The sequence below is a fragment of the Monodelphis domestica genome, chromosome 2 (genome assembly GCF_027887165.1).
Source record: "Monodelphis domestica isolate mMonDom1 chromosome 2, mMonDom1.pri, whole genome shotgun sequence".
Lineage (NCBI taxonomy): Eukaryota > Metazoa > Chordata > Mammalia > Didelphimorphia > Didelphidae > Monodelphis > Monodelphis domestica.
Genome location: NC_077228.1, coordinates 481,283,048 through 481,310,119, shown reverse-complemented (window position 1 = coordinate 481,310,119; position 27,072 = coordinate 481,283,048). Strand labels below are relative to the sequence as shown.

The 27,072-nt window shown below is 40.8% G+C and overlaps 2 protein-coding genes across 4 annotated transcripts; both read right to left on the bottom strand.

Annotated features, from left to right (window-relative positions):
• Positions 1 to 1,205: 1,205 nt before the first annotated feature.
• On the bottom strand, positions 1,206 to 6,317 carry CIMAP3 (ciliary microtubule associated protein 3). Of its 2 annotated transcripts, none has more exons than XM_007485130.3 (6): positions 6,243 to 6,317; positions 5,841 to 5,983; positions 4,318 to 4,416; positions 3,439 to 3,575; positions 1,944 to 2,061; positions 1,206 to 1,444 (listed from the first exon to the last, which is right to left on the bottom strand). In XM_007485130.3, the coding sequence occupies exons 1-6, from the start codon at positions 6,265 to 6,267 to the stop codon at positions 1,376 to 1,378; spliced, it is 591 nt and encodes a 196-aa protein (XP_007485192.1). In that variant the 5' UTR covers positions 6,268 to 6,317; the 3' UTR covers positions 1,206 to 1,375. The 2 variants fall into 2 exon arrangements, with proteins under 2 accessions (XP_007485192.1, XP_007485193.1); XM_007485131.3 differs by lacking the exon at positions 6,243 to 6,317 and adding an exon at positions 6,128 to 6,230.
• Positions 6,318 to 11,225: 4,908 nt separating this feature from the next.
• On the bottom strand, positions 11,226 to 25,955 carry LOC100030417 (acidic mammalian chitinase). Of its 2 annotated transcripts, XM_001372844.3 has the most exons (11): positions 25,901 to 25,955; positions 22,942 to 22,971; positions 21,557 to 21,758; positions 20,862 to 20,918; positions 18,561 to 18,726; positions 16,948 to 17,072; positions 14,561 to 14,684; positions 13,448 to 13,633; positions 12,350 to 12,469; positions 12,098 to 12,239; positions 11,226 to 11,598 (listed from the first exon to the last, which is right to left on the bottom strand). In XM_001372844.3, exons 1-11 carry the CDS (start codon positions 25,923 to 25,925, stop codon positions 11,324 to 11,326), a joined length of 1,452 nt encoding a protein of 483 aa, XP_001372881.2. In that variant the 5' UTR covers positions 25,926 to 25,955; the 3' UTR covers positions 11,226 to 11,323. The 2 variants fall into 2 exon arrangements, with proteins under 2 accessions (XP_001372881.2, XP_056675180.1); XM_056819202.1 differs by lacking the exons at positions 20,862 to 20,918; positions 21,557 to 21,758; positions 22,942 to 22,971; positions 25,901 to 25,955 and adding an exon at positions 19,889 to 19,992.
• Between the last annotated feature and the right edge of the window lie 1,117 nt (positions 25,956 to 27,072).

The window sequence follows — 27,072 nt, the reverse complement described above, 5'->3', positions numbered from 1 at the left end:
TATAGCTGTGAATACACTTAGGAGGAACAAGCTAAAAGCTTTCCTATGACCACTGGTGGGTCCTCAGATCCTTCTCTGGCATAGCTACCTATATATAAGGTTACAAACTTTAAAAAATCATTTTAGAAGCCTAAATATTGTGATGCAGGATCTTTGCTTTTATAAGTAAGAAAGGACACATGGACCATGCATTCTGAAGGAACCATACCATAGGATAGAGAACTATGAGGAGCTTCTGAGCCTATCTAGTTAAACTTCTCAGTTTCACAGGTGAGGAAACTAAGGTCCAGAGAAAGTGATTGGTTCAATGTCAATAGATGGTGGAAGAGAAGGGATTTGAAGGGACTTTCTTATTTCATATCTAGTTCTCTTGTCACTAGATCACAGCTGCCTTCCTGGGCTAAGGGGGTTTGATGAAGAGTTTGGCAAGTTTCACTTGACTGAGGAGAGATTCCCAATAATTCTGGGAGCAAAAAAAATCTCCAGTAGCTTTGCTCAGCTTTATTTGGTTAATTGCCCTAAATATGGCTGCTGAGAACTTTGGGATATCTTCCTTGATGAAATATGGGGGGCTCCTCATGGTTCTAGTCCTTAGCAGTATTGGGCTCTGGTCTTCAGACACAGACTAGTACTAAAAGATGTGTAAGGAGAGGATTCTGGTTGATTTGGGGGCTTGAGTCACTATCAGTGAAATTTCATCTCTGAATCCCCTACACCTAGAGAGATCTGGACCTAAGATAAGACATGCTTCAGGCTTTCCAGATATACCCAGGCCCTGACCCTACCTTCTAGGGGTAAGTAGGACAAAAAGACAGACTCTATATTCATTTCCTATTGCTCATACTACTTGGTGACAAAATGGCGCATGAGAAACCACTATAGTGGAGCATAAAGACTACATTTGGGAAGTAAAGAACCTGGATTCGAATCTGGACTTTGTCACTTGCTACCTGGGTGACCTTAAGTCACTGAACCTTGTTTTTATCATCTGTAAAATAAGGAGGTTAGACTTAATGACCTTTATGACTCCTAAATCTAGGATCCTATTGACCTTAAGGCAGCAGAAAAAAATGGGAGTCTCTAGGGTGGGGAACTGAGTGGCTATTATTCTGTACTCCCCCAAAATAAAGCCTTCCCATGGGTCTTACAACAGAGATCACCAGGCCCATATACTTGAGTATATATATAACAAACTGGCACATGAAGATGGTATGCTCTAAGTCTTTAAGGAGTACTATTTTGGGACTTAGAACGAACCACTCTCTCCACTGAGGGCTCAACCCTGGCAGCCAAGAGGGTTACAGGGCCATCTTGCCTTATGGTTTAAAGGCTAGATTTGGTTCAGGGGGTGAACAGGATGTGAGAAAGATCCCTCTCAGCTGTAATACAGGCTCAGGTAGGCTACTCGGTTCCGATGTATCCTGAATTCTTTGTCTGTTATCAGCTGTAATGAAAAAGATGTTGGTGAGTATAGCATGTTCAAAGGTAACCTTCCCCTCCCTGGTGATCCAGGGAAATTATATTCCATCTCCCCCGTTCTTACAGCTATCTTGCTTGTGACTGTTCCTGAGTAATAGCTAATCTCTCAAGTGAAAAATGACTACATAATTTTACATTTACATTGTCCATAATAATATTTCCCTCACTCTAAATTCCCTTAACACTTAGGGATAGAGACTATCCTTCACCAAATAACATTCATGTATATTTTGGATTAGAATTATTCTCTAATTGCCTGATAATTATACCCAGATCATAAATTCACAGATTTTTCTGTGGGTTTGGAGATTGTCTAACTCCCTTGACATTTTCTTCCAGCAATTGGACTTTAAACTGCTTGAGGATATGCAAGTATTCACATTTTACTTCCAGGTATAACTTAGCACCATGATACTCACACTTAAAAAGGCTATTGAATGAATGAACATCTCTCTAATTCATACCTCAGTTTTTAGGGTCCTTCTCTTTAAGACCGGCACTTGATCCCAATCTGGAGACCCAAATTTCATTGGCCAAGTGACTTTCCGGGAAAACAAGGTCTTTGGATTATAGGTTCCAGGTCTAGGGAGGCAAATTCATAGCATGTCTAATATTTTTGTTACCACTTATGAAAATCCATCCATTATTATAGGATTCCCAAGATTCTGACCGCTGGGGAAAGCTTGACTAATTAATTTCCTGTTTGGGTGGGAAAGAATGCGGAATCTTTAGCTAGATGTTTCACTTAAGATTTAAAGTGTTCAACCTTCCCTTTCCCTAGTACTAGGATGTCCAGCACAAAATATCTCTGTGACTGAGTCATTCCATACCAAGTGGTAGATGGAGGAAAAAAAAATGCAAATTTCATGGCTAATGACTAATGGCAGATAGAGTCAGGCAGTTCTGCCTGGAAATCTACCAGGATGCAACAGGGGTTCTTAAATGTGGGGTCAGTAAACTTGGCTTTTATTTTTATAGAACCCTTACCTTCCATCTTGAAATCAATACTGTATATTGGTTCCAAGGCAGAAGAGTGGTAATGGCTAGGCAATGGGGGTTAAGTGACTTGCCCAGGGCCACATAGCTGGGAAGTAAGTGTCTGAGGCCAGATTTGAACCTAGGACCTCCCATCTCTAGGCCTGGCTCTCAATCCACTGAGCTACCTAGCTGTCCCTAACCTTGGCTTTTTAAAAAAAAATTAACATGTCTGTTTCAAAATAATTGTTTTTATTGAAACCCTATGTATTTTATTTTTTACATTTAAAAATTTATTCTAAAAAGAGGTCCAGAGGCCTCGCCAAACACACACACACACACACACACACACACACACACACACACACACACACACAAGAATCCTTGGGTTTGGAACTCCATTAATGATTAGCCATAGTGTAAAAATTAAAATTAAATCTCAATAATAAAAATATATTAAAAGGAGATTTGTTAATGATCTTTAGAAGTAAAGGAATAAAAAGGATACAAAATAAAAACCAGGTGCCTATGGCTAATTAGCCTGTTCAAAATCCCCACACTTACCACCACCATCCTTGCCAGCAAGCCAAAAAGAGAGCAAGCAGGACCGCCCACTCATTTTATTACCTGTCTACAGAAAGTACACAATGACAGGAAGTCAGTGGGCTCTTGGGAAATATAGTTCTTTTTTAGGGTAACAGATTTTCAATTATACAATAGCACTAAGTCCCAGAGGAACAGATTTTAGGAATACCCAAGCTAGCTCTTCCACAAAAACTATGGATGCAGTCTATGGGTCCTTTTTTCATCTCTCATTCTTTGTTAGTTATGTCTGGATATTCTAGGGAGGGTGATATTTTATGTATTTTCTGGGGGGGTTTAAATATTGATGGATGATTAACTTTCTGGCATGGTTTGGCATCCCCTAGCTAGGTCATTTACCTTACTGCTATAGTGTGAAAGAAAATCAAAGATGTTATGTACCCAGGGAAATATGATGAATCAGTGATCTTCTCATCAAATCGAGATGAAATGCTGTTAAATGGTGCATAATGAGGAAGAGAACATCCACGCTTAAAAGCCAATGATGTCTGATATGAAGTTGGACTGGTTTTTGTCTCCTATTTACAAGAAAATATAGTCATTTAATAGATTTTACTTCTACAAAGATAGGCTACACAGGCTTTTTCAGGGGTAGTAGTTGTGGGGTGGGGATGGCAATGGACTTGGAGGGCAGTCAACCTCAAACTAAATATGAATCAATTGTAGAGAACTCCTTGTAGTAACAAATGCCTCAACCAAGCTGGGATGCTGAAATAACAATAGAGTCAGGAGCAAATCATGGTTCTCTTCCCTTCTCCATTCAGGATTGCTTAGGTCAGAAGAAACTATGAAGAGTTTGGACCCCATTTAAGCAGAGGAGGTTTGGGAGAATTTGGAAGAGCACAACCTAAAGTGTCAGAAAGTTTGGGAAGCAAATTCCTATTGAAAAAGCTAAAGGAGTGAGCCCATGGGAGACAGCTGGTGTTGGAGTTAGAGAAGACAAGAATTCAGGTTCCTACTATATTTCTTTTAGCTGCATAACCTTAGAAAACCCCTTTCTCTGAAGATACAGTTCCATGGAAGAGTTTGGAGCAATCTCTCTGCACTTCTTTCTTTATCTCTCACACATATATGAATGCAGTCAAATCAAGAATAAGTGCTAAACATTTAATTCGGTATCCCTTGTGTGTTGGGCATTATTCCAAGTACTGGGGAGACCCCCCAAAAGGCTCAAATAATCCCTGACTCTTAAGGAACTCACAGTGTAATGGAGATGCGTGGATGATCTTTAAAGTCAAAGGATATGAAATCATCACTCACCTTGTGGTCTGCTCGAAACCTCTGACTTGTCCTGGATCCAATGACATATCCCTTTTTGCTCATAGGGGTCTTAGTAAGGCTGTACGCCAGGCTAGTAGGCTACGACATTATACATGTAAAAAGACAATGTCAGGGAGCAATCCTAACAAGTTACTTAAACCAATATCAGTGAACTTGGGATCTTCTTTCAATCTGACCTCCCTATACCAAAGAGACCTTCCTATCTCACCCACTCATTACCGTTCTATTCTTTGCACACAGATGTGGAGCAATAGAAAATTTGGAATTTACTGATGAAGATTGAAGTAAATGATTTCCAAGAGACATTTCAGCTCCAAATTTATGGTTCTAAACTTACCTTCTAAGTCCATATCCAAGGATACTTCTATACGTGGCACAAACAAATTTTAAACAATTTTCAGAAATTATTGAGGTAGAAAGATACTATTCAGGACACAAAATAACAAATTCCTATTTCCTGGACCCCCAAAGCTTTAGCATTTTGGAACCCCTTCCCCAGGAGCCTTTCTGATGAAAACTGGTCCAGTCTGTTAAAAAGTGGTTATCTAACTGCCTATAATTCTGAGATTTTTCATAAACTGGATGCTTGAGAAAGCATTACATTTCCCCTAAAGACTTATTGGGGAAATTGTGGCTTGATGGCTTTTCCTATGGTCACTGGGGTAGGGTGTGAGGGGTTATAAACAGGGTTATAAACAGGAGGAAGCAATGGAATAACATGGTTTCAGGTAGACGTGTGTAGGTTTGTCATTCAATTACATTGGAGGGAGGAAGGGGCTTAGCCTTCAGTATCATTGGAATGAGTGTTGTCTTTTGTCAAAGGCTTTTTCTACATCTATTGGGATAATTGTGTGTTTCTGTTGGTTTGCTTGTTGATTTGGTCAGTTATGTGGATGGTTTTCCTAATATTAAACCATCCTTGCATTCCTGGTATAAATCCACCTGATCCTAGTGAATAATGCTCGTGATCACTTGCTGGAGTCTTTTTGCTAGTATTCTAGTTAAGATTTTTGCATCTATGTTCATTAGGGAGATTGGTCTGTAGTTTTCTTTCTCTGTTTTTGGTCTGCCTGCTTCAATATCAGTGGAAGGAAAAAGGTGAGGAGACAGCAGCATTTAGGTAATAGGAGTGTTCTGGAAACTCTCAAGGGAAGCGCTATCACTGGCTATAGGGAATGAGAACAGTGAGGGAGTTTGAGAACACTTGATTAAAGAAGGGGAGTGGAAAGTGGGAGCCATTGACTACGAAATATCAGGGAGGACTGGGTCAGCACACAAGAGCAGCGAGGAAACTGGGGGAACAAGGGTGGGTTTGAGAGAGTCTCCCCATACACTATTGTTGCAAGGCAGAGGGAATTCATTCATGATCCCCTGTGGGAATGATAGCAGATTGGTCAGGATCAGGTAGGGAGCAGTCATTCTCCTGTCACGCACTGGATTCTGGAGAAGAGAAATGGGGACCGCTAAACCCAAGAAAGCAGAATGAGGGATGGAATACTCACATCTTCCTTGAGGTAGCATCCTGGTCCTCTATTAGGTGCCCCCACAAGGGGCACATTCTTATTACCTAGTCTGTTTGGAGGGTGGGAGAAGGGGAAGATTTTCCTCGATTGGCATGATCCAAAACAATATCTCAGCGTTGCTTCTACAAGTCAAGAAAGAACAGAAATGCCCGATGCAGAGCGTGTAAGTCCCCGAGGGACCTCGGAGTTGGCTTTAGGGTGGGTGGGCGGAGGGGAAGGGAGAGTGGACGCGGGGGCGAATAGTGGTGTCCTCACTATGATAGTACCATTGCGAGCCAACATGCGAATGGTCCCTCCGTCCCCGACCCCTCCCCCCAACTTTCTCACCCCCACTCCCACCCCTCCCCAGCCCAAAAGTCAGTCGGAGGCATCACCACTAACCCGGGAGCTCCCATTCCCAGTTCATTTCGCAAGCTGTGTGTACAGGGGGTTGTCAGGGCAACAGAGGGGGAGGGCGGAGAGAACTAAGACTGACCGACTGTGGTGCGGGGGAGCCCAGGAGCGGCCGCATGGGGAAGCGCAGAAGGGTCAGAAATGAAATGACGAGCAGGTTACTTGTGGAAAACCGCGAAAAAACCCACGTGAAATTATGAAGAGTGAAACGAGCAAAACCAAGAGAAGGTTCCGCACACAGTAACAGAAATATTGTTTGAAGGATGACTTGTGTAGGTCCAGCTCCAGAGAAGGAAATGCTAGGTAGAAAGAAGTAAAACATAATTTTATATGTCCGTACGTCTTGTTGGCAAATAATGCTGTCTCTGATGGGGGAGGGGAGGAAGGGAGGGGGTTAGCAGGACACAGTAATGTGACAAACAAACGAACAAGCACGTAAATAAAGAAAAGAAGGGAAGAGATGTGCGCAAAGACCATCCCCCAACCGCGCTGCTTTAGCGCATTCTTCTACCTCTTCTCCTCTAGTCATAGGGAGAATTCGGCACGAAACTGTGTTAAATTCAGCTCCGTTGTGGAAAATCACCCATCAGACTTCAGGTTTGTAGAAGGAGAATGCGATTCGATTTTTTTTATTTAATCTAAAAACGCTTAACACACACGTGCTTTTGGTATATATATATATATATATATATATATATATATAACCCAATATATATAATATATACTTATATATTATAGGTATATATTATCTAAAAATAGAAATATCTAATAAATATCTATATATATTATAATATACACAATAAATATATAAATAAAATTTTTATATAAATAAATAAAAAGATATGTTCATTTAATTTCTTTCTTCCTGGAATTATCATTCATTCTTCTGTAAAGTAATGAGATTCGATTTTCCAGACTCCTGGGAAATAGTAACTTTGGTGTTTTCTATAGAAGAGGAAGGCAAAGAGGTCCTGGTGGAAAGAAATCATAACAGAGACCTCCAGTTTCATGTAGTTTTTTTCTTCTCCTGTGTATGTGGAAATGCCTATTTTATTTAATTTTTATAAAGTAAAACAATCATTTATAAGGAAGGAAAACAAAACAAAACAAAACAAATCAGAAACTTAGGGGAACCTCATTCTACTTCAACTGCCTTTGGAAAGTAGATATCTGATTCCTTGCTTGCTTGATGTTTAAAATCAGAAAGTGATTATATAATTTTATAAACAGGGTTCGTTCTTTCTTTTTAAAAACACTATTTTCTTTAAAACAACAAACAAACAAACAACCCTTATTTTCCATCTCAGAATTAATATTGGGTATCGGTTCCAAGGCAAAAGAGAGGCAAGGGCTAGACAGTGTGGGAGTTGTGACCTGCCCAGTGTCTCATAGATTGGAAGTGCCAGTGGGCAGATTTCAATACAGGGCCTCTTGTCTCTGGGCCTGGCTTTCAATCTACTGGGTCACTTAGTTGCTCCCAAACCATTACCTTCTGACTTAGAATCAGTATCCATTCTGAGTCAGAAGACTGGGGCTGGGCAATTGGGGTCAAGTGACTTGCCCAGGATCACACAGCTAGGTCTGAGCAGATTTGAACCTAGACCCTCTTATCTCTAGGTGTGGCTCTCTATCCAGTTAGCCATCCAGTTGTCCCAGTAGGGTTATTTCTGTTACATCTTTGGAAGAATCTTTAGTGATTTTAATGTATGGAAGACACCTTATTGGAAAAGAACAGAGTCTTGCTCTAATAAACAACATTTCCTAAAAAATTAAAATTCCCTTTTTTTGGACACTGTTCTTTCCTGCTTTGCCTGACCATTCCTCCTTAGTTTCTTTTTCTGGCTAAGCATCCACATCAAGTCCCCTAACTGTGACTTTTCCCTTTAATTTTGTCCTAGGCCTCTTTCTCCCTCTATACTCTCTCTCTGTGAACTCTTCACCTATGTATGGTTTAGCTATCATCTCCAAGTAGATGAGGACAGGTAGGTGTTTCAGTGGAGATTGAAGACCTGAGTTCAAATTTGACCTTAGACACAACAGATCCCTTACTCTACCAACTCCAGTGGCTTCCTATTGCTTCTAGAATTAAATATGAACTCTTCTATTTATTTTTGAAAGCCTTAAACAACCAGATCACAACCTATCTTCATCTTCATCTGGAAAATGAACTGGAGAAGGAAATGGCAAACTACTCAATCTCTCTGTCAAGAAAATGGGGTCATGAAGAGTCAGTCGGTCATGACTGAGAAACAACTAAATAACAACTACTAAGTAGATGATTCCCAGACCTGTATATACAGTTCCTTTCTACCTCTTGGGCTTCAGTCCTTTATTACCAGTTGCCTATTGGACATTTTGAATTGAATGTCCTAGAGATATCTTAAACTCATGCCTAAAACTAAACTCATTATCTCTTTTCCTAAACTCAGGCTGCCTTCCAGACTTTCCTATTGTTACTGCAAGTATTACCATGTTCAAGTTTCCTCAGCATTATCCTTGATTTGTCACCCACTTTCACTTGACATAAACAGCTACCAAATCTTGCACCTATTTCCACATCTCTCGCATCTGACTCCTTTTTTCCATTCATACAACCTGTCACCTTAATTCAGGTTCTTGTCACCTCTTGCCTAGCTTATTACAAAAACAAACTAATTGATCTCTCTGCCTCAAGTCTCTTATCTCTCCAGTCTATCTTCCACACTGCTGCCAAGGTTAAAACTACTTAAATTACAGATATTCCCCCTAAATCCTGTACTTCAACAACTCCAGTGGCAACAGTTTCCATTGTTTCTAGAAAAAAATGAATGTTTCTGTTTATCTTTGAAAGCATCTGTACATCCTGACCACAACCTATTTTTCTTTTTTTAATTTAAATTAATTTTTTTTTGGTTACAATACTCACTTTATTTCCCTCCCTACCCTCTACCCACCCTTCCCGAACAACCTATCTTCCCAACCTCATTGGACATTATTCTCCTCCCTGTCGAACTGGCTGTTCTTCACACCTTAACATATTTAGCATCCTCTTCTTCTAGTATCATTTTTGTGCTTTTGCAGTAGCTACACCTATGCCTGGCATTTATTCCTGTCTCTCCTCTACCTCATATAGTCTCTCTCTTCCATTATGAGAGAGTTGAAGGATTATTTTTTGCAAGAAGCTTTTCTCAATCTTCTACACCTGTTTGTGCTCTTATTTCCAAACTACCTTGTATTTAACTACTTTGGATATATTTTAATTTATTCACTTGATATTAATGTAACAATAATACTCATTTTTTATTGTTTAGTCATTTTCAGCTTTGCCTGACTCTTCATGACACTATTTAGGGTTTTCCTGGCAGAGATACTGGAGTGGTTTTCCATTTCCTTCTCCAGCTCATTTTGCAGATGAGGAAACTGAGATATAGTGAAGTGACTTGCCCAGGGTCACATAGCTAGCAAGCCTCTAAGGCCAGGTTTAAAATTGTTTCTTCATTTATTACCTTATGAGTTTGAGTGATAAGAGAAAGATTTCAGATGATTAGGAAGAAAGGATGAATGATGGAATATGGGATTTCTGGGTGCCTTGAAATGATTGTGTGAGAGAAATTTACCTTCCCCCCTTTCTGGTGTCTGGAAGGTCACCTGTATACATTGATTACCTGCATACAGAGCTTGAACTTGACCCAGAGTCAAGGACAGGGCAAAGAGAGCCCCTCAGGAGGTTATAAAAAGGGCTAACCAGAAAGTCCATGCTCTCTGTCTCTGGCATTCTGCCAAGGAACTTCAGTGCTGGGAGAAAGTTAGATTAGGGCCCCTTTCTCTCCTTCCCTCCCTCCCTCTCTCTCTCTCTCTCTCTCTCTCTCTCTCTCTCTCTCTCTCTCTCTCTCTCTCTCTCTCTCTCTCTGTCTCTGTGTCTCTGTCTCTCTCTCCCCCATCCCTCTCTTGCTCTCTCGCTCTCCCTCTCTCCCTCTCTCTCTCCCCTTCCCCTCTCTCTGTCTCTGTCTATTTCTGTCTCTGTCTCTCTGTCTCTCTCTCTGTGTCTCTGTCTGTCTCTGTCTCTATCTCTCTCAGTCTCTGTCTGTCTGTCTGTCTGTCTCTGTCTGTCTGTCTGTCTGTCTGTCTGTGTCTGTCTGTCTGTCTGTCTGTCTGTCTGTCTCTCTCTCTCTCTCATCTTTTACTTATCCAAGTAGTCCTAATAAATTTTACTAATATCTAAGAACCTGAGTCCTAATTTTATTCGAGTATACCACAGGGCTGAACAAGTACTGGCTTGGCATAGAACTTGTGAAGAAAAAGGGGTCTTTGAAATATTGCACCATAGGCAGCATGGCGAAATAGTGCTTAACTCAAACGGAAAAACCAGGTTTTGAGAAGGAATGTGCTATTTACTAATTCTGAGGCAAGACACCGAGCCTCTGACAGGTTCCAGGGTCTTCTTTGTAAAATGGGGATAACAGTCCTGTTGTTCAGTGACTCAGGCAGTCAGTCGTCAACTGAGCATTTATATAGTGCCAACAATGTGTCAGATACAACAGTGTGTTAGGAGCTGGGGATACAAAGAAGGCAAAAGACAAATCTCTTCTCACGAGATCACAGTCTAATGCTTTGAAGCCGAGGCGCACCGCACCGCCCGCCCTCCGGGGCTGCTCCGTTCTGCCTCCTCCTAGCGCCGGAGGACATTTTTGGCATGCCCGCCCAAAGCAAGCACTTTCTCCCTTTCTCCCTCAGCTCTCTCCCGAAATCCCGGGGCTCACAGACAGCTTGAATTTGCCCTCCGGGCACTCGACCCCGGAAAAAGTTCGCCAACCCTAGGCTAATGGATGGATTCCCACAAGACCGTCGTGAGGTTATGTTAAGCCCCATATAAATATAAGCTATCGTTACTTAGTGGCTTCAGGGTCTGCCCAAGGAATCTTTAACGTCTTGCTTGACCATTCCGCCGTGCCCACCTAAAATATGTCTGTATCGGTCACACGAGGCTAAAACTGTATTTTTCACTGCTGACTTTTATTGTAGAATTGTTAATACATTATAAGCAAAGAGTATTGAGTCGGGGGCAAGGGCAAGGACCAGGAAGGTCCAGTTTATGCCCAGTTGCAACACTCGCAGCTGGGGTCGAAGACAAGACCAGCCTGGCAGTACTGCTCGTAGGTGTTGCCGTTCAAACAGTGCCAGAAAGCATTCCTGTTGTTGGCCACGGGGTAGAGACCGTCAGCTTTGCCAGCACAGAATCCGCTGCCCCCAGCGCTGCCCCCGGAGCTGCTGCCGCTGCCGCTGCTGCTGCCACCTGCACTACCACTTCCGCCGCTACTGGGAGCTGATGTGATTGGAGCAATAGGTTGGGCTGGGGCGGTACAGCCTGGAACGTAAAGGAGAGAATTACTGGGAATGTAATGGCTCGTGGCACCTGGGAAGGAGAGGTTTGAGCTTTGGATGGACAGTGTTCTTTTCTTTCTTCTAGACTCTTTTCCCCCCCATCTATAACAGGAGAGGGTTGGATTAGATGACACTAGAGGTCCCTTCCAGGTCTAGGTCTTGTGACCATATAAATCGAAGCCATTTTGGTTTAGCTTTCTGCCTTAAAATTGTCCAAAGTCAACAAATCTGCCCATTTTTACATTTATTTTTCTTTTCTTTTCTTTTTTACTATTCCAATCCTGAATCCCATTTTTACCAGGAGTGTTGCTTTTGAAATTGCAATGCCAGGACAAGGACAGACATGAGCATCTGATTCTCAGAAGAATAAGGATAGGTATTTAAAATTTGATTATTTAAGTTATTGTTCTCATTTTGTAGAATGTGGAAAGTGAAGAAGGTGGTATTTTGGGACCCTGGGCACATTCACAGGTTTTGCTTACTTGCGCTCTCCAGACCCAGAGTTTTCTTCAGGGTGTTGATCAGGGGGAATTTTCCCTGGTTACAGAAAGTCCCAGTGAAGTCATCCAGATCAATGGCCCAGACCATGGCACCTCCAAAGTTATTCTTCTTCAGCCACTCAGCCTGTGGGGACAGGACAGATGTTTGCTCCAGGCACATTCTTGGGCTCTCCCAAGGCTTTGGGCTACAAACAGTGATGAACTGACTCAGGGGAGCCCAGAGAAATATTCTACCTTGATCTGGAAGCTCTTGGGGTTGTCATAGCCAACCCACTCATTGCTTTTGTAGGCATAGGGGACATCCTCGGAAGCCTCCCACACTTCAGTGGCACCATTTTTCAGGAAGGGGCAGATCTGAGAAAAGAAAACGAGGAAGTCAAGTGAGCAAAGTTTTCACGAAAGGAGTTGAGTGAAAAGTACTCTTATTAAGGGGAAAGTATGTAATCCTATCTGTGGATACCTCACACTGGGATTCTAATTCATTATAAATATCATTTATTTTTAGGAATCATAAGGATATTGAGAGGTGTAGAGAAGGGAATTAATCTGGGTCAGGGGTTCTTAATATGGGATATTTCCAGTATTCCATGGATTTGGGATGGGAAAAATACTACATTTTAATTTTCATTAACTTCTAACTAGAACTTGGACATTTCCTTAAATTATTAAAAAATACTATTCTGAGAAGAGGCTCACAGACTTCACCAGATTGCTACAGTATATTTATGGCATAAAAAGATTAAGAATCCCTAGTCTATGTAGATGGACTTCCAAGATTCTTTCCAGTTGTTACGTTCTACAATTCTATAACAATAACAACTGGGATGTAAGGTTTGGCAGTTTTTAGGATTCTATAGGTTGAAAAAGATTCCACGATAAATGTTTGGTCTCCCATGGTATCCAGTAGAACTTCAGACATTCTCTGTGGTCTAGAGGAGGGTCCATCTAAAACAATCAGATTTTTCTAGTCTTCCATTGCCCTCCTGAGGTGCAAGAGAACAACAATAGGAGGAAAGGCAATATGGTGCAAAGAGAGTTGGCTCTGGAGAAAGAGGAGCAAGATTCAAATGCAACATCTCATACTTACTATCAGTGTGACATGAAGATTTCACCTGGTTCTTCATTTCCTTATCTCTAAAATGAAGAGGTTGGTCTAAATGACCTCTGGAGTCCTTTCTAGTTATCTATGATTTTTCCTACCTACTTTCTGCTTTGAACTATAGGAAATTGGGGCAGAGGAAGAAGGCTATGCATTGTGGGATTAGGCATTTCTGTTCATGAGTAGGTCAACAATAGTCTTTTTGCTATCTTATAAGACTTCTAGATACTTACCTCATAGTAAGCCCAGAAACCAGATTGCCTGGTGTAGGGTCCAGCAGGGCCAGGGCCAGAGGTGGGTGCACCGATGCCAGTTTCAGAAGGATTGCTCAAGATGAAAGTGTGTCCATAAGATGGGAATCCAACAATGAGCTTCTCAGCTGGGGCCCCATGGTCTTTCCAGTAGTTCATAGCGTAATCCTGTAATGGAAGAACATCTCAATTTGGCCCATCCTTCAAAGCCCAGTTCAAATCCCACTTCTTTCTTGAAGCATTTCCTGGTTACTCTCAATTAATAGCAACTGGGATATTAGGTACAGCCTAGCAACTTTTAAGACTATAATTTTAGAAAGATTCTACAATGAATAGTTTCCAAATGAGAATTTCAGACATTCTCTGTGGCCAAAGCAAAGGTCTAATATCAGAAAGAGCAGTTTGTGCTTCTCTTAGGCATGACATATTATGAAGTTAATTATATTTAATTATAATGAATAACCAGAACTGCATTATAATAAACTGAGTAGTTAATTGTGTTGTAATTAATAGAGAAATGTTTTTCTTTTCTTTTGGGGTTGCTCTTTGAGATTCTGCCCTCAAAGATTTTGTCTTATTTATTTTTTCTGCCTTTCTGTGTTCAACACTTCTCCCACATAATAGATGTTTAATGAGTGATTGTTGAATAAATGAATGAATGAATCAGCTGATTCCATCTTGCAGGCAGAATCCTAATGACTAGTTTGCTATCCTACTTGACCCAAATTACCAAAATAATTGATATTATGTGATTAATTACTAATGAATTGATCATTTTCCCTAAAAATAGCAATTTTTAAAATCCTTTCTGTCTTTAGTAACAATTCTTAAGACAAAAGGCCAAGGGCTATGCAAACAGGGTAAAGTGATTTGCCAAGGATCACACAGCTAGGAAGTATCTGAGACCAGATTTGAACCCAAATTCTCCCAACTCCAGACCTGGCACTTTATCCAATGTGCTACCTACTTGCCCCTGCCACCAGAGCAATTTTATTCCTTTATTGTGTATTAGAAATGATCAGCACTGATCAAGTAGCTGAATTACTGCATTTTGTGCCCTAAATTGGTGATCTCCTATACAGGAGCCTCACTCACCACATTGAGGTAGGCATTGCTGCCGGTGTCACTGGGGTTTTTGTACAGGGGGCTGTTCTCTCCGGTGTAGCCCTCCCAGGAACCATGGAGGTCATAGGTCATGACATGGATGAAGTCCAGATACCTAGAATGGAGAATAAAAATAATTGTGATTTCTGCTGATTATTTCGTGGGACAGCCCAATTCAATACAATTCCATTAGATAAATAATGCTACTTTGTACTTTAAGCTGGGGAAATCAGGGAAGGTTTCAGAGGGGGAGTGATGGTGCCAGGGATAAGCCCTGAAGGATGAGAAAAATTTCAACAGATAAGAGATATAGAGGCATTCCAGGTGTGGAATAAAGACTGTGTAGATTCATAGTAACAGGAAAGTGGGGAATGGTTGGTCAGTCATATGGTTTGGTTAGAATACAGAGTAGAAAAAGAGAATTAGAGTGAAATTAACCTGGAAAGGTAAATTGGACCCAAGTTCTAGAGCCATGATGGTGAACCCATGGCATGTGTGCCTCCACATTGAGGGTGCAGTTTGGGTATGCCATCTCTAAAAGGTTTGTCATCATTGTAGAGTGTCTTAAATCACAGGCAGAGACTTTGATCTCTTTCTTTTTCTTTTTTTATTTTTAAGGAACTTATTTTCTTAACTATCCCTTGTAATTCATGACTAATAAACACTTCATTACTTTCTAGATATTAGGAATTTAGATGTAATAAGGAGCCCTTTTCAGCTCCTTGACAGACCAATAAATTTAGGAAAAGAGAGAAGCAAGAGGCCAACTGACTGTCCCAAGGAGACAGCTTTCCATTCACAGGGTTAGACCTAAAGGATCCTAGTTTTATGAATCCTGTATAAATCAACAGAACCCTTCAACCCATCACATGTGTCATATTCTTGGAATGTAGAAGGTGCTCTTAAACTCAGACTGTAAGCTGAATAAGAGGAAAGGCAATTATGTCATTACAAGAGGACAAGGAATGGTCAGGATGTTGATGAAAGACCTGTTCTCTTACTTTTGTTTTTCTCTCTCTTATTAGAGAGCACTGTATCTTGGAGAGTGGCCAGAGAAGCCAGGTGTAACCAGACTCTACCTGTTCTGGGAGGTTGGGTGGCTTTGTAACAAGCAGACCAAGAAGACCTAGGTCATTCTATACTTTTCACAGGAATGTGTATTAGAATGACTTTAGAGCTATTGCTAAAAATTATATTTTCAATCTGTGAGTCATTTGGGGTTATATTTGTACATCTGTTTTGAGCTGAGAATTCATGGGTTTGAAAATCCTTATGAAGTACTCTTCACCCCCCCTCCCTTCTCTCTCTGTCTTTGGTTACTGATGGGGGTTTAACTAAGTAGGGTCTCTTGTTGGTCATTTGTTTGAAAAGTCCAAAGATTTGCTTACCAGAAAGGGGATCAGAATACAGAATACAGAACCAGCTGTATTCCTGACTCTCATCCAAGATATATATATATATACATATATATATATATATATATAATATGAGGAAGAGATAAATGGTTTCTAAGCAGGGAGGTTGGTTAGAAAGCTGTTCTCATAGTCTAGGTAAGGGGTAATAAAGGCATGGACTAGGGTAGAAGCTGATTAAGTAGAAAGAGCAGATTAGAGATTGCTGAGATAAGAATGACAAGACTTAAAAAGCAATTACATGTGAGCGATAAGGGAGAAAGGAGAGTCAGAGATGACACCATGGTTTATGGGCCTGAGTGACTTGGAGATAATGGTGGAGATAATGGCTAGGTAGAAAAAAGGAAGTTGGGATTTTTGGGAAAAGATTATGAGTTTAGTTTTGTTGTTGAAGGAATATCCAGAAGACAGTTGGAAGACTGAAAATCAAAGGAGATATTGGGGTTGGATAGATGAGCTGAAGAAATATGTGTGCAGAGGTGATAATTCAACATTTGGGAGTGGATGCGGTGGGAAGTATAAAGAAAGATGAGCTAGCAAACAAGACAAAGGGATGGACAATGAGATAGCAGGAGAACCAGGAGAGTGAAAAGAACAAAAAAGGGAAGAGTAATAGGAAGCAGGGAGTAGTTAACGACATCAAATATTTAAGAAATGCTAAAGATCAATCAATAAGGATTGTTAAATGACTTCGTGTCAGCACAGTACTAGGCAAAGGGGGCACTGAAGACTATAAAAAGACTTTCGGAGTTATCAATCAAGAGGCCATTGTTAATTTTGAAGAAAAATTTCACTGGAAGGTTAGAGGCAAAGACGAGATTAGGAGTTGTGGAATAAATAGGACCCTGGAAACCTTTCTTGGAGCCTTCTGAGAAAGAAGTAAGACAAATCTGAGAATGGGTTGTCCCAACACAAATGACAACTGGCCCCCAAGGAGACACTTGAAGGACAAACTGCAATACTCACTGAGAGAGCTGGGGGATGTCATAGCCAGACTCGATGTTGGAGATGCCGGCAGCCACAGCAGCAGTGACCATCAGCCTGGGTTTGTTGATCTGCTTGGCTTCCTGCTCAAAGGCTTCACGCATTTCCTGTGGGTGAGCAAAAAAGTACAAGTGGACAGGAGCCCAAAGTTGAATTTCTATAGCTGGATCTGCCATTGATGACCTTCAGTGTGCATCACCAATTCAATTTACTTCACAGGATTATGGGAACATGGATCTTTTCTTGGTTCCCACCATGATGCTAGACATAGCAATCACTTCATAAATGTTTCTTTCTTGATTGATTGCAAGGGACCTCAGAGTTCATCAAGCATTTATTAAATCTTAGACCCCTATATTCTAATGTGGGGTGGGATGGAGGGAAGAATATATATACACAAATAAATACAAAATGCAAACCAGATAAATGTAAGGTAAAGTGGGGTGGGTGAGAAGCACCAACAACCAAGGAAATAATAAAAAGCCTCTTAGAAATATTGGTACTTAAGCTGAACCTTTAAGAGAGCCAGGGATTCTGTGATGTTGAGATGAGGAGGGAGAGTGTTCTAGGTATGGGGGACAGCCTGTGCTAGGGCACAGAGACTGGAGATGGAATATCAAGTCTGTGGGTGAGTGGAATAGTGAATTAACTAAGGAGACATAAGAAGATTGTCTAGCAGAAGTGAGGGCTTGGTTGAGATTGTATAACAAAAAGTTATAGTGGACTTGGTCATAAGGATTGTACAATTTTCTCTACCTTTGTTCAATGGCATATATAGTGACAAAGGTGAGAGTGATCTAAGCTGAGACTTGGCAAGGCACAATTGGCAATATGTTTCAGGGTCAAGGGACTCAAGAGAAGAGGGCAATAGTTGAACTGATTCCCAAAAGGCAAGATGAAGAAAAGAGGAGAGAATGGTTAATGCTGGGGTAAAGGCCTTGAAGAAAGCTGAGAAGTCAAGGGATTGGAGGCACAGATAAAGAGCAGAGTTTGGTATTGGAAGACATAGGAAGAGGATAGAAAGCTAATAGACTATGTTTGAATGAGGGCATTTCAGACTGAATGATCATGGAAGTGGTACATTTTGGGTGATAGTAAGATCAAGGGTAGGGTAACCTTTGTGTGTGGCTGAGTTGGGGTGTAGGAATAGGTCCATAGGAAATTAGCAAATTGAGGAATTTTGGGATATTTGAGGGAGTTGAAGTGTGGATATTGAAGGTCCCTAGTATGGAAGGACAGAATTGGAGAGGAGAAAAAGAATGTGTTAAGCATTTCATTTATTTAGGGAAAAAAGTGTCTGGAAGTTGGTAGACAACAGCCACCAGAGTCTTGATTGGGTGATAAAGAAGGATAGGATGAATCTCAAAGGACTGGAAAGGTTACTGAATGCTCATGGTAGAGGGAGAATCTGGATGTAACAATGGGTGCAACATGTATTCCAATTCACACCAGTGAAATTGTGGGTAATGAGTGAAGGTACAGTCAGTGCTGGAAAGGTGGACAAGGAGGCTGGGACATCAGAAGAGAGTCAGGTCTCAGTGTGAGTCAGATGGTGGAAGAAATAGGAAAGGAAATCGCAATTTGATCCACCTCACCTTGACCAGGACGGTGAAGAGGTTCTTGTCTTGAGGAGGGCTGCCACGAGACCCAGGGTACTCCCAGTCAAAGTCCAGCCCATCAAACTCATACTGACGCAGGAATTTGATGACTGAGTTGATGAAAGTCTGGCGGTTTTCAGGAGTAGAAACCATGGTAGTGAATCTGAAAGAGAAAGAAAGAAGATGGAATAAGGAAATCCACATTCAGATTGTACAATCTCTGTACTTCACTTTTTTTTTTACTTTTACCTTCCATTTTAGAATCAATACTGTGTAATGGGGCTTAAGTGACTTGCCCAGGGTCACACAGTTAGGCAATGTCTGAGGTCAAATTTGAATCCAAAACCTCTTGTCCCTAAAACTGGCTCTCAATCTACTGAGCCACTTAGCTGCCACCACTTCTTCACCTTTTTGAGTGACCTGTATTGATAAGACATCTCAAATTATGCCCATCTCTAGCTCACACTTTGAAACCAGAGAGCATGATTCTTTCTTGTGTCATCACAGTAAAACGATGTGATTATCCATGACCCTCAAGCTGGAAACATAGTTTTGATAATTGCCATATCTTCAACGTCCTTCACTCCTTTCATCTTCTCTATTCCTAAAGCCTATTGTTTTTACCTTCCCAACATTTCTAGAATTCTACACTATTTTTTTCTCTCTCTCTTTAGGCACTCTTCCTGTTTAGATCCTGATCTCCCTCCAGATTCACTGTCCTCTTCTGCTCTGTAGTTGGGCCAGTCCAAATTCTTCACTATTGCTTCAAAACTCTAAGTGCATTCCAGTCATGACCAGTTCCCTTCTCTTGTTTTCCATTGTCCTTAACTCTGTCTAACCATATGAACATATTCCTCCCTTCCCACTTCTAATCTTTCTTCCAAGATGAATTTGATCTTAATAACTCCCTCCTTGTCCTAATTCATCACTCTCTATTATCATTCAGACAGTTTCTGAGTTCCAAAGCCTCCCTAACTAATTGGGAAAATGCTAACCTCTCAAATAGGGAGCCTCTATTAACTTGCTTATCACTCACCTCTTTATCCAATACATTGACTCCATTAGGTAAATACAATTATACCACGTCTTTAGGGTTCAGACTGTGAAATCATGTTATAATCAGAATTGTATAGAGTTTCAGAATTGGAAGAGACCTCAGAAGTTCTCTTTGCCACCTCTATATAAGCAAGAATCTTTTTTTATAACATCCCAAGCAAGTTATCTTTTACCTTCCAGTGTCAGAGAACTCAGTAACCTTTGAGTAACCCATTTTACTTCTGGATAGTTCTATTCTTTAGGCAGTTTATATTGAGTAAAAACTCTACCTTTTTGATACTTCCATTCATTGTTCCTTGATCTGCCATCCAAAATCAAGTAGACTAAATATACTCCCTTCACATGTTAAATAACCCTTTACATTTGAGAAGATGGCTAGTATGGCTCCTCTAAGTAGCTACTTCTCTGGGATGAGTCTCTTTAGCAGATCCTTGCATGTCATGGTCCAAAAGCCCCTCCTCATCCTGGTTGCCCTCCTTTGGATGTACTCCAGGGTGTCTTGTTCATCTCTAAATGGGATATTTAGAGCTAAACACAGAGTTCTAGCTGTGGTCTAAGCTGGGCAGAGCCCCTTTTGTACTTCCATCACTATGGGATATTAGAACTGGCAGAGATCTTAGATTTCAGTGAATTAAACATTGTTACTTTTCAGAAAAAGAAATACATTTAGAAAGGGTGAGATTTTCAAGGTCGGTTTTCTGGTTAGTATCAAAATTGAGATAAGAACCCAGTTTCCCATATCCCAGGCTAGTAAAAATCTCCTGGGATGAAACCCAAGGAAGAATGTCCTTGGTTCAGATGATTTCTGCTCTAGCTTTGTTCATTTATTTCAGTAGTATCAGATTCTTTGTGATCTCATTTTGGATTTTCTTGGCAGAGACACTGGAGTGATTTGCTATTTTCTTCTCCAGCTCATTTGACAGATAAGGAAATTGAGGCAAATGAGATTAAGTGACTTGTTTAGGATCATGCAACCAATTAGTGTCTGAGGACAGATTTGAACTTGAACTGACTCCAGAGCTGGCACTCTATGTACTATGGCTCCCCCTAGCTGTCCCAAGTTATTTACTTATTTAGTTATACGTGTGTTTAATCTTGGCTTTTGTATCTCAGTTATGGTGTCAGTCTCATACTGTAAGTTTCCTTAGGGTAGAGGAACATTTGACATAACCTTTGGGCACAGATGCATCTCTCCGCTTACAAAAAGGCACTAAAATCTTTTTGATGGCATTTCTCACTTACGGGGCAGTTCCAAAGTTCCAGCCTCCAATTGCCAGGAGAGTCTTCAGCTCACTGTTCCTGTAGAGAAAATAAAGAGGGAATGTTGAGCCCCCACGCATTTATTAATTTACAATAACTTCTCATAGTGAGAGAGAGTGGACTGGGGAGCTCAACAAGGTGGCCTTTGAAATCCATCTGATGGACCTTTGCGAATTGTTGTCTTCTAGTTTTCTACCTATTCCTTGTGAAATTAACATGGTCAGTGAGTGTCCTCTGGCCTTTAGGGTTCAAGACTACTATGTGTTCATTCTTGAAAACAGAAAGTACTGTCAAGGTCTTCTTGCTTACCAGCCATACATTTAATTTACAAATAAAGCTGTCCCATTAGGAGAGAGAAGGTGTATAACTTCTGTTCCATCAGAGAAAATTACAAATCCAAGTGTGGGAAGGAATTTCTGTTGTCAATGGGGGATTTCTAGGTCCATTGAAGAATGGAAAGGAAGGGAAGGGAATAAGTATTTATTAAGTATCTACTATGTGTCTACTAAGCGCTTCATAGTTACCTTGCAGAGTAGGTTCTATTATTATCCTCATTTTACATTTGAGGAAACTGAGGCTCGCCTAAGGACACACAGCCATTAAGTGTCTGAGGATAAATTTGAACTCAAGTCTCTGGGGCCACTAGCTGCCTCCCCCCATCTCCCCAAACTTCTTACTTGTTTTTCAGACCATTGAAGGATTTGTAGAGGGTGACATCGTTCCATTCGATGGTGGTGATCTCATTGTTACTCATCCCAGCAAAAGCATAGATCAAGTGAGTACAGAGGCAGGGGTCGATGTTCTCTGGCTTGAAGCGCCCCAGCCCTGGTCTGTACTGGGCCCAGTTGGTGAAGTAGCATGTCAGGTGGTAGGCAGAGCCTGTTGGCAGCAAGGAGCAAGTGTCATGGTGAGTGACACCAGCAGAGCCTCCTCATTCATTCGTTCAAGAAACATTTGTTAAGTACCTACTATGTGCCAGACACTGGCAATACAAGACAAAAATGAAATTGTCCCTGCCCTTGGGAAGCTTGCATTCTACTGGGAAAAATAATATGCATGCGGGTAAATATAAATTGTATATACAAACTAGATATAAGGTAATTTGTAGGGCAGAGAAATGGGGGTAAGAGAGCAGAGGTGATCAGCATAAGTTGATATAATATGTAGGATGTGGCACTTGAGGGGAGTTCATAATAAAAACAATAATAATAATAACTAGCACTTATAGGAGATTTTAAGGTTTATGAAGCATTTAACCAACATTCTTTCATTTGATCTTAACAACTCTGTGAAAGTAAATACCATTATTATCACTATTTGCAGATGGAGAAACTGAGGCTAAGAAAGTTTAAGTGACTTGTCCAAGGTCATACACTTAGGATGTGTCTCAGGCAGGTGTTGAATTCAGTCCTTCCTAACTCAAGCTCAGTGTTTCATACACTCAGTGGAATTAAAAGTGGTCATTCTCAGTGAGCTGATAGATCTGATATTTCAGGAGCAGCAGGGTTGCTCAGTGGATAGAGCATTAGACCTGGAGTTGGGAGGACCTGGGTTCAAATTTGGTCTTAGACACTTCCTAGCTGTGTGACCCCAGGTAAGTCACTTAACCCCGTTTGCCTCAGTTTCCTTGTCTGTCAAATGAGCTGGAGAAGAAAATGACAAACCACTCCAGTAAACTTTGCCAAGAAAACCCCAAATGGCATCACAAAAGTCAGATGTGATTGAAACAACTGAAAAATAATAACAGTTAACAATTGTAGAATGCCTACTGGGTGCCTGGCATTATATAAATAGTATCTCATTGATAACCACCCTGGGATGTAGGTGCTTTATCACACTTTTGTTACATTTTACACTTAAATAAACTGAAAGATTACACAGGTAATAAGTGTCTGAAATAGTATTTGAACTCAGGTCTTCCTGAATCCAGGTCAGTACCATATCCACCTTGCCAAGTAGCTGCCCATTGTATATGTGAAGATTGTCCAGTCTATGAGGATCAGGTAGAAACAAGTGTGTATGTGTAGGCTGGGGAGTGGGGAAGCAGGAGTCTGAGACTTACCCAGCTGAGCAAGCAGCACCAGGGCCAGACCTGGAGAAGGAAAAAAAAAGAAAAATCAGCAAACATTTATCAAGTACTATGCACTCTCCTGGGTTCTGGAGATACAAAAGAAATTGAATAGTTCTTGTCTTCAAGATACTTATGTTCTATCAGAGAATATTCTATTTGGTCCCAACAGTTTTCATGTTCTGTGTTATGAATACTTACCTCGTAGTATTTTTTAAAACCTTTGCCTTCTTTCTTAGAATTAATATTATGTATTGGTCCAAAGGCTAGGCAATGGGGGTTAAGTGAATTGCCCAGGGTCACATGGCTAGGAAGTATCTGAGAGAAGACTTGAACCCAGAACATTCCCCTCTCTATACCTGGCTATCAATCCACCTATCCATCTCCTTAAGTCATAATATTTTAGTTAGTTTTCAGGAAAGTTAAGAATATTGTGTGTCAAGGGTGGAACCAAAATTTATGCATAAAAAATCAAGATGGTGGACTCATTCATATGAACATTCACTCTCTTTCCCATAGGATCAAGAACTCCAAAGTTGGAAAGGACCTCAGGAACTGTCGGGGCTCACCCAGACATGAACAGGAATTCCTTCTATAAGATCTCTGACAAGGTCATCCTCTAGTAGACACCCAGGGAAGTTGAGAGCCCAGTGTTTCAGCTAGATGGAGCAATGGATAGAGTGTTGGACTTGGAGTCAGAAAGTCCTGAGTTTGAATTCTACCTCAGAAGTGTATGGATTCTATAACCCAAGGCAAGTCACTTACCCTCTTAGTTTGCTCATTTGTAAAATGGGAATGATAGTAACTACAAGATTGTTGTGAAGATCAAAGGAGATAACCTCTAAGTAAAGTGCTTTACACCCTCTAAAATACTATCCGAAGTGCTAACTATTATTATGTTCCCAAGGCAGGCTTTTCCACTTTTGGACAGCTCTAAATGTAAAGAAGACTCTCCTTAAATGGAACCAAAATCTACCTCCCTGACATTTCTACCCACAGCCCCTAATTCTGCCCTCTGAGGTCAAGCTGAACAAGATTCAATCCTTCATCTACAAAACATTGACATAACTGAAGACTGCTCTCATGTTTCCTTCCTAGGGCAGAGTATAGCAGGAACATCCTCTACAAGCTTTTGGATTCTATGCCTCATTTAATGAAGCTTTAGATTCTGTCTTCCAAGATCATAGACAGACTCTTTAGGAGCCAAGAGGTCAGACCAAGAAGGGCAAGAAGCTTGTTATCTATGAAAGAGCTGTGGTACAGGCTTCCCCAGGATATTGTTTAGAGTTTTCAGACCACCCAGAGGGTTTTTCTGCAGAGTGGTCCCTCCCCTCTGCTCCTCATCTACTCTGGGCTGGGACCAATCATTCCGGTGATTAGTGTCATCCTATTTATCAGAGGACAATGGATTGAATGGGGTCTTTCAAGTGAATGCTGGGACAGTGCAAATTCCATGGTGTATGCAACCAAATAAGTCAGAATAGTGTGTAAAAGAGAAGTTAGTCTGAAAAAAAAGTGGAGTGTGAGTGTGAGTGTGTGTGTGTGTATGTGTGTCTGTGTGTGTGTGTGTGTGTGTGTGTGTACAATTGTTCTGTCTGTCCTGCTTTCATTTCCACAAAGGATGGTGCAGAGCTGAACAATTCAATTATTCTGGAACCTTCTCCATTGTACCTGCTTTTATGTTTTCAGATTTCTTTTTCTTCTCCTTGCTATTCTAACTGATCTGATAAATAAAATTAATAGGAATCAAATGGATATACCAAATATGGCAACTGGAGAAACAGGAAAAAACCTAATAGGGTGGTAAAGGAGGTAAAGGTGAGGGCGAGGCCAATAAGTGACCCCAGGATATAGCCATGCCAACCCCAGGAGCAAACAGAAAAGAGGTCCAGAAGTCATTTGTGGGAGCGAGAAAACCAGGATTTGGATGAGTAGGACATTACAGGACCCTCAGCTGTCATTCATTTCCATTCCACAAGCTTTTATTAATTGCCTACAATAGCGACTTGAGAACGGGGATCTTTTCATGGCTGTTTCTGTTCCCATTATCTAGCACCATCCCTGGTACAACAGTTTATGCTTGGGAAATGCTTTCTTTTGGACTGAATGCAAGATACTGGGAACCCAAAGACAAAAATGAAGCAGACGCTGCCTTTGGGGAGCTTATATTCTAGAACCTTCTTGTGTCATGGACTCCTTGGCTGGTCTGGTGATAGTCATGGGTTCTTTCCCAAAATAATGTTTTTAAATACAAAAATTTCATAAGATTACAATGGAAATAAATTATATTGAAATGTAACACAGGGCACATATTTGCATATATATGTACATATGCCATTATCAATAATATTTAAATAAATCATATTGAAATAGTTATATAGGACACATATATAACATATTTACATATAGATTATAAATTATATTGAAATCATATTGAAATATAATTTGTGTGACACCTAAGACATCATACATATGTATATCTGTGTATATATGTATGAATCTATGTATATATAATAACACAAGTTTTTGGACTCTAGGTTAAAAATCCCCTACGTCTTCCATTTTGCAGATGAGTAAACTGAGGCAAAGGGAAGGTTATATTAGACAGGTTGTGAAAGCACTGGAGGTGGAATGGAAAAAATAAAGTATATTGAGGTTAAAAGAAACAGGAATGGAGGATCTTGGGTTTGAACACATAAAGAATTGGGTTTGGATCCCACCTCAGACGTTTACTAGATGTGTGACTCTTGGGCAAGTCACCTAACCAACCTGCTCTTCAGTTTTCTCATTTGTAAAAAGAAGCTGAACCTGATGAGCTTTAAGGTCTCCTTCTGACTCTAAACCTCTAAGTCTATTATCATACCTAGTGATTTTTTTTTATAAAGGACCCAGAAAGAAAAGGGAAGGAAGAAAATCACCAGGGACTAAGTTTCCCCATAGAGCATTGACTCACCAGTGAGGAGGATGAGCTTTGCCATGGCTGCAGTCTGTACTGATCTAGCAGGGGCTGAGGTCCTACTTTTATAGTCCCTGACCCACATCTTATCAGGAGAGGTCATAAGTATGGGGGCATCTAACCAGGAAGTTGGCAGGGCTAATCGGTAAATCAATAGATGCCCCCCCCCCCATTCCACACACTAAAGGGAATATAATGAAGTGACCTCATTCAAAGGACAGTGATGATGGTGCCATGGAAGAGCCAACTTAATAGCTCTTTGGGTGGTTTCCAGAGCTGATAAGCCATTGGAGAGGGAGGCTAGTTGGGTTTTGGGTTGTGGACATTATGTGCCTGGAACCAAAGCATGTTTGCTTCAGCCTAGAAGCAACCACCACCTTGGAAAAAAGTCATTAGATTAACAAATGATTTCTCTATGTGTAATTATTTAGCCTCAGTTGGTCTAGCTGAAGGTCAAGAAAGTCCTCTCTGCTCTAGAGGCTGACTCCATTAATTTCTAAGCACTGTACACACATCAGTTCTTTGGAACAACCTCGAGTCATGATTTGGTGATAAAGCTATCTAGAGATCGCTGCTTCTCAAAGTGTGGGTCATGAGGGTCCCTGAATGTTCTACATTCTAGCACACAACCTACTTTCAGCAAATGTTGGTGAATAATGATGAAAACAAGCTCTTATTCTGTTAATATTTACAGTATAATGAACTTATTTTAATGCCTGGTAAGAATTTCAGGCCAACTCTCCAAACTGATCTTTGTTTCTTCCCTTATGGCAGGCCGGCCAGGACTTTGCCCCAAGACACTGAAATTTAGAGGTAACTTATATTCTTTCAGTAGATAGAAACAATCCTAGCATTTACTTGGCAAAAATAATGAGTTAAAATAGGAAGTTAATAGATAATGCTACTTCTTACCTTCTCCCAAAGCTATATCCCAGGGAAGTCCTTATCAAATAACATAAAGCCTGGTATTGCTTTTGGGGTTCCTTGCCCCAAGTTCATTTTGTGGTCTTTGCCCTAGATGCTAGAATTTCTGGTTAAACTTCTATCCTCTGCTCTAGTAAAGACAATCCCCCCAAAACATTTTGTACTTTACCACCTCTATACTTTTGCTCTTTCCCCCTTGCCTCAAATACCCTCTTACTTCTCTCAAATGCCAACCATTTGCATTG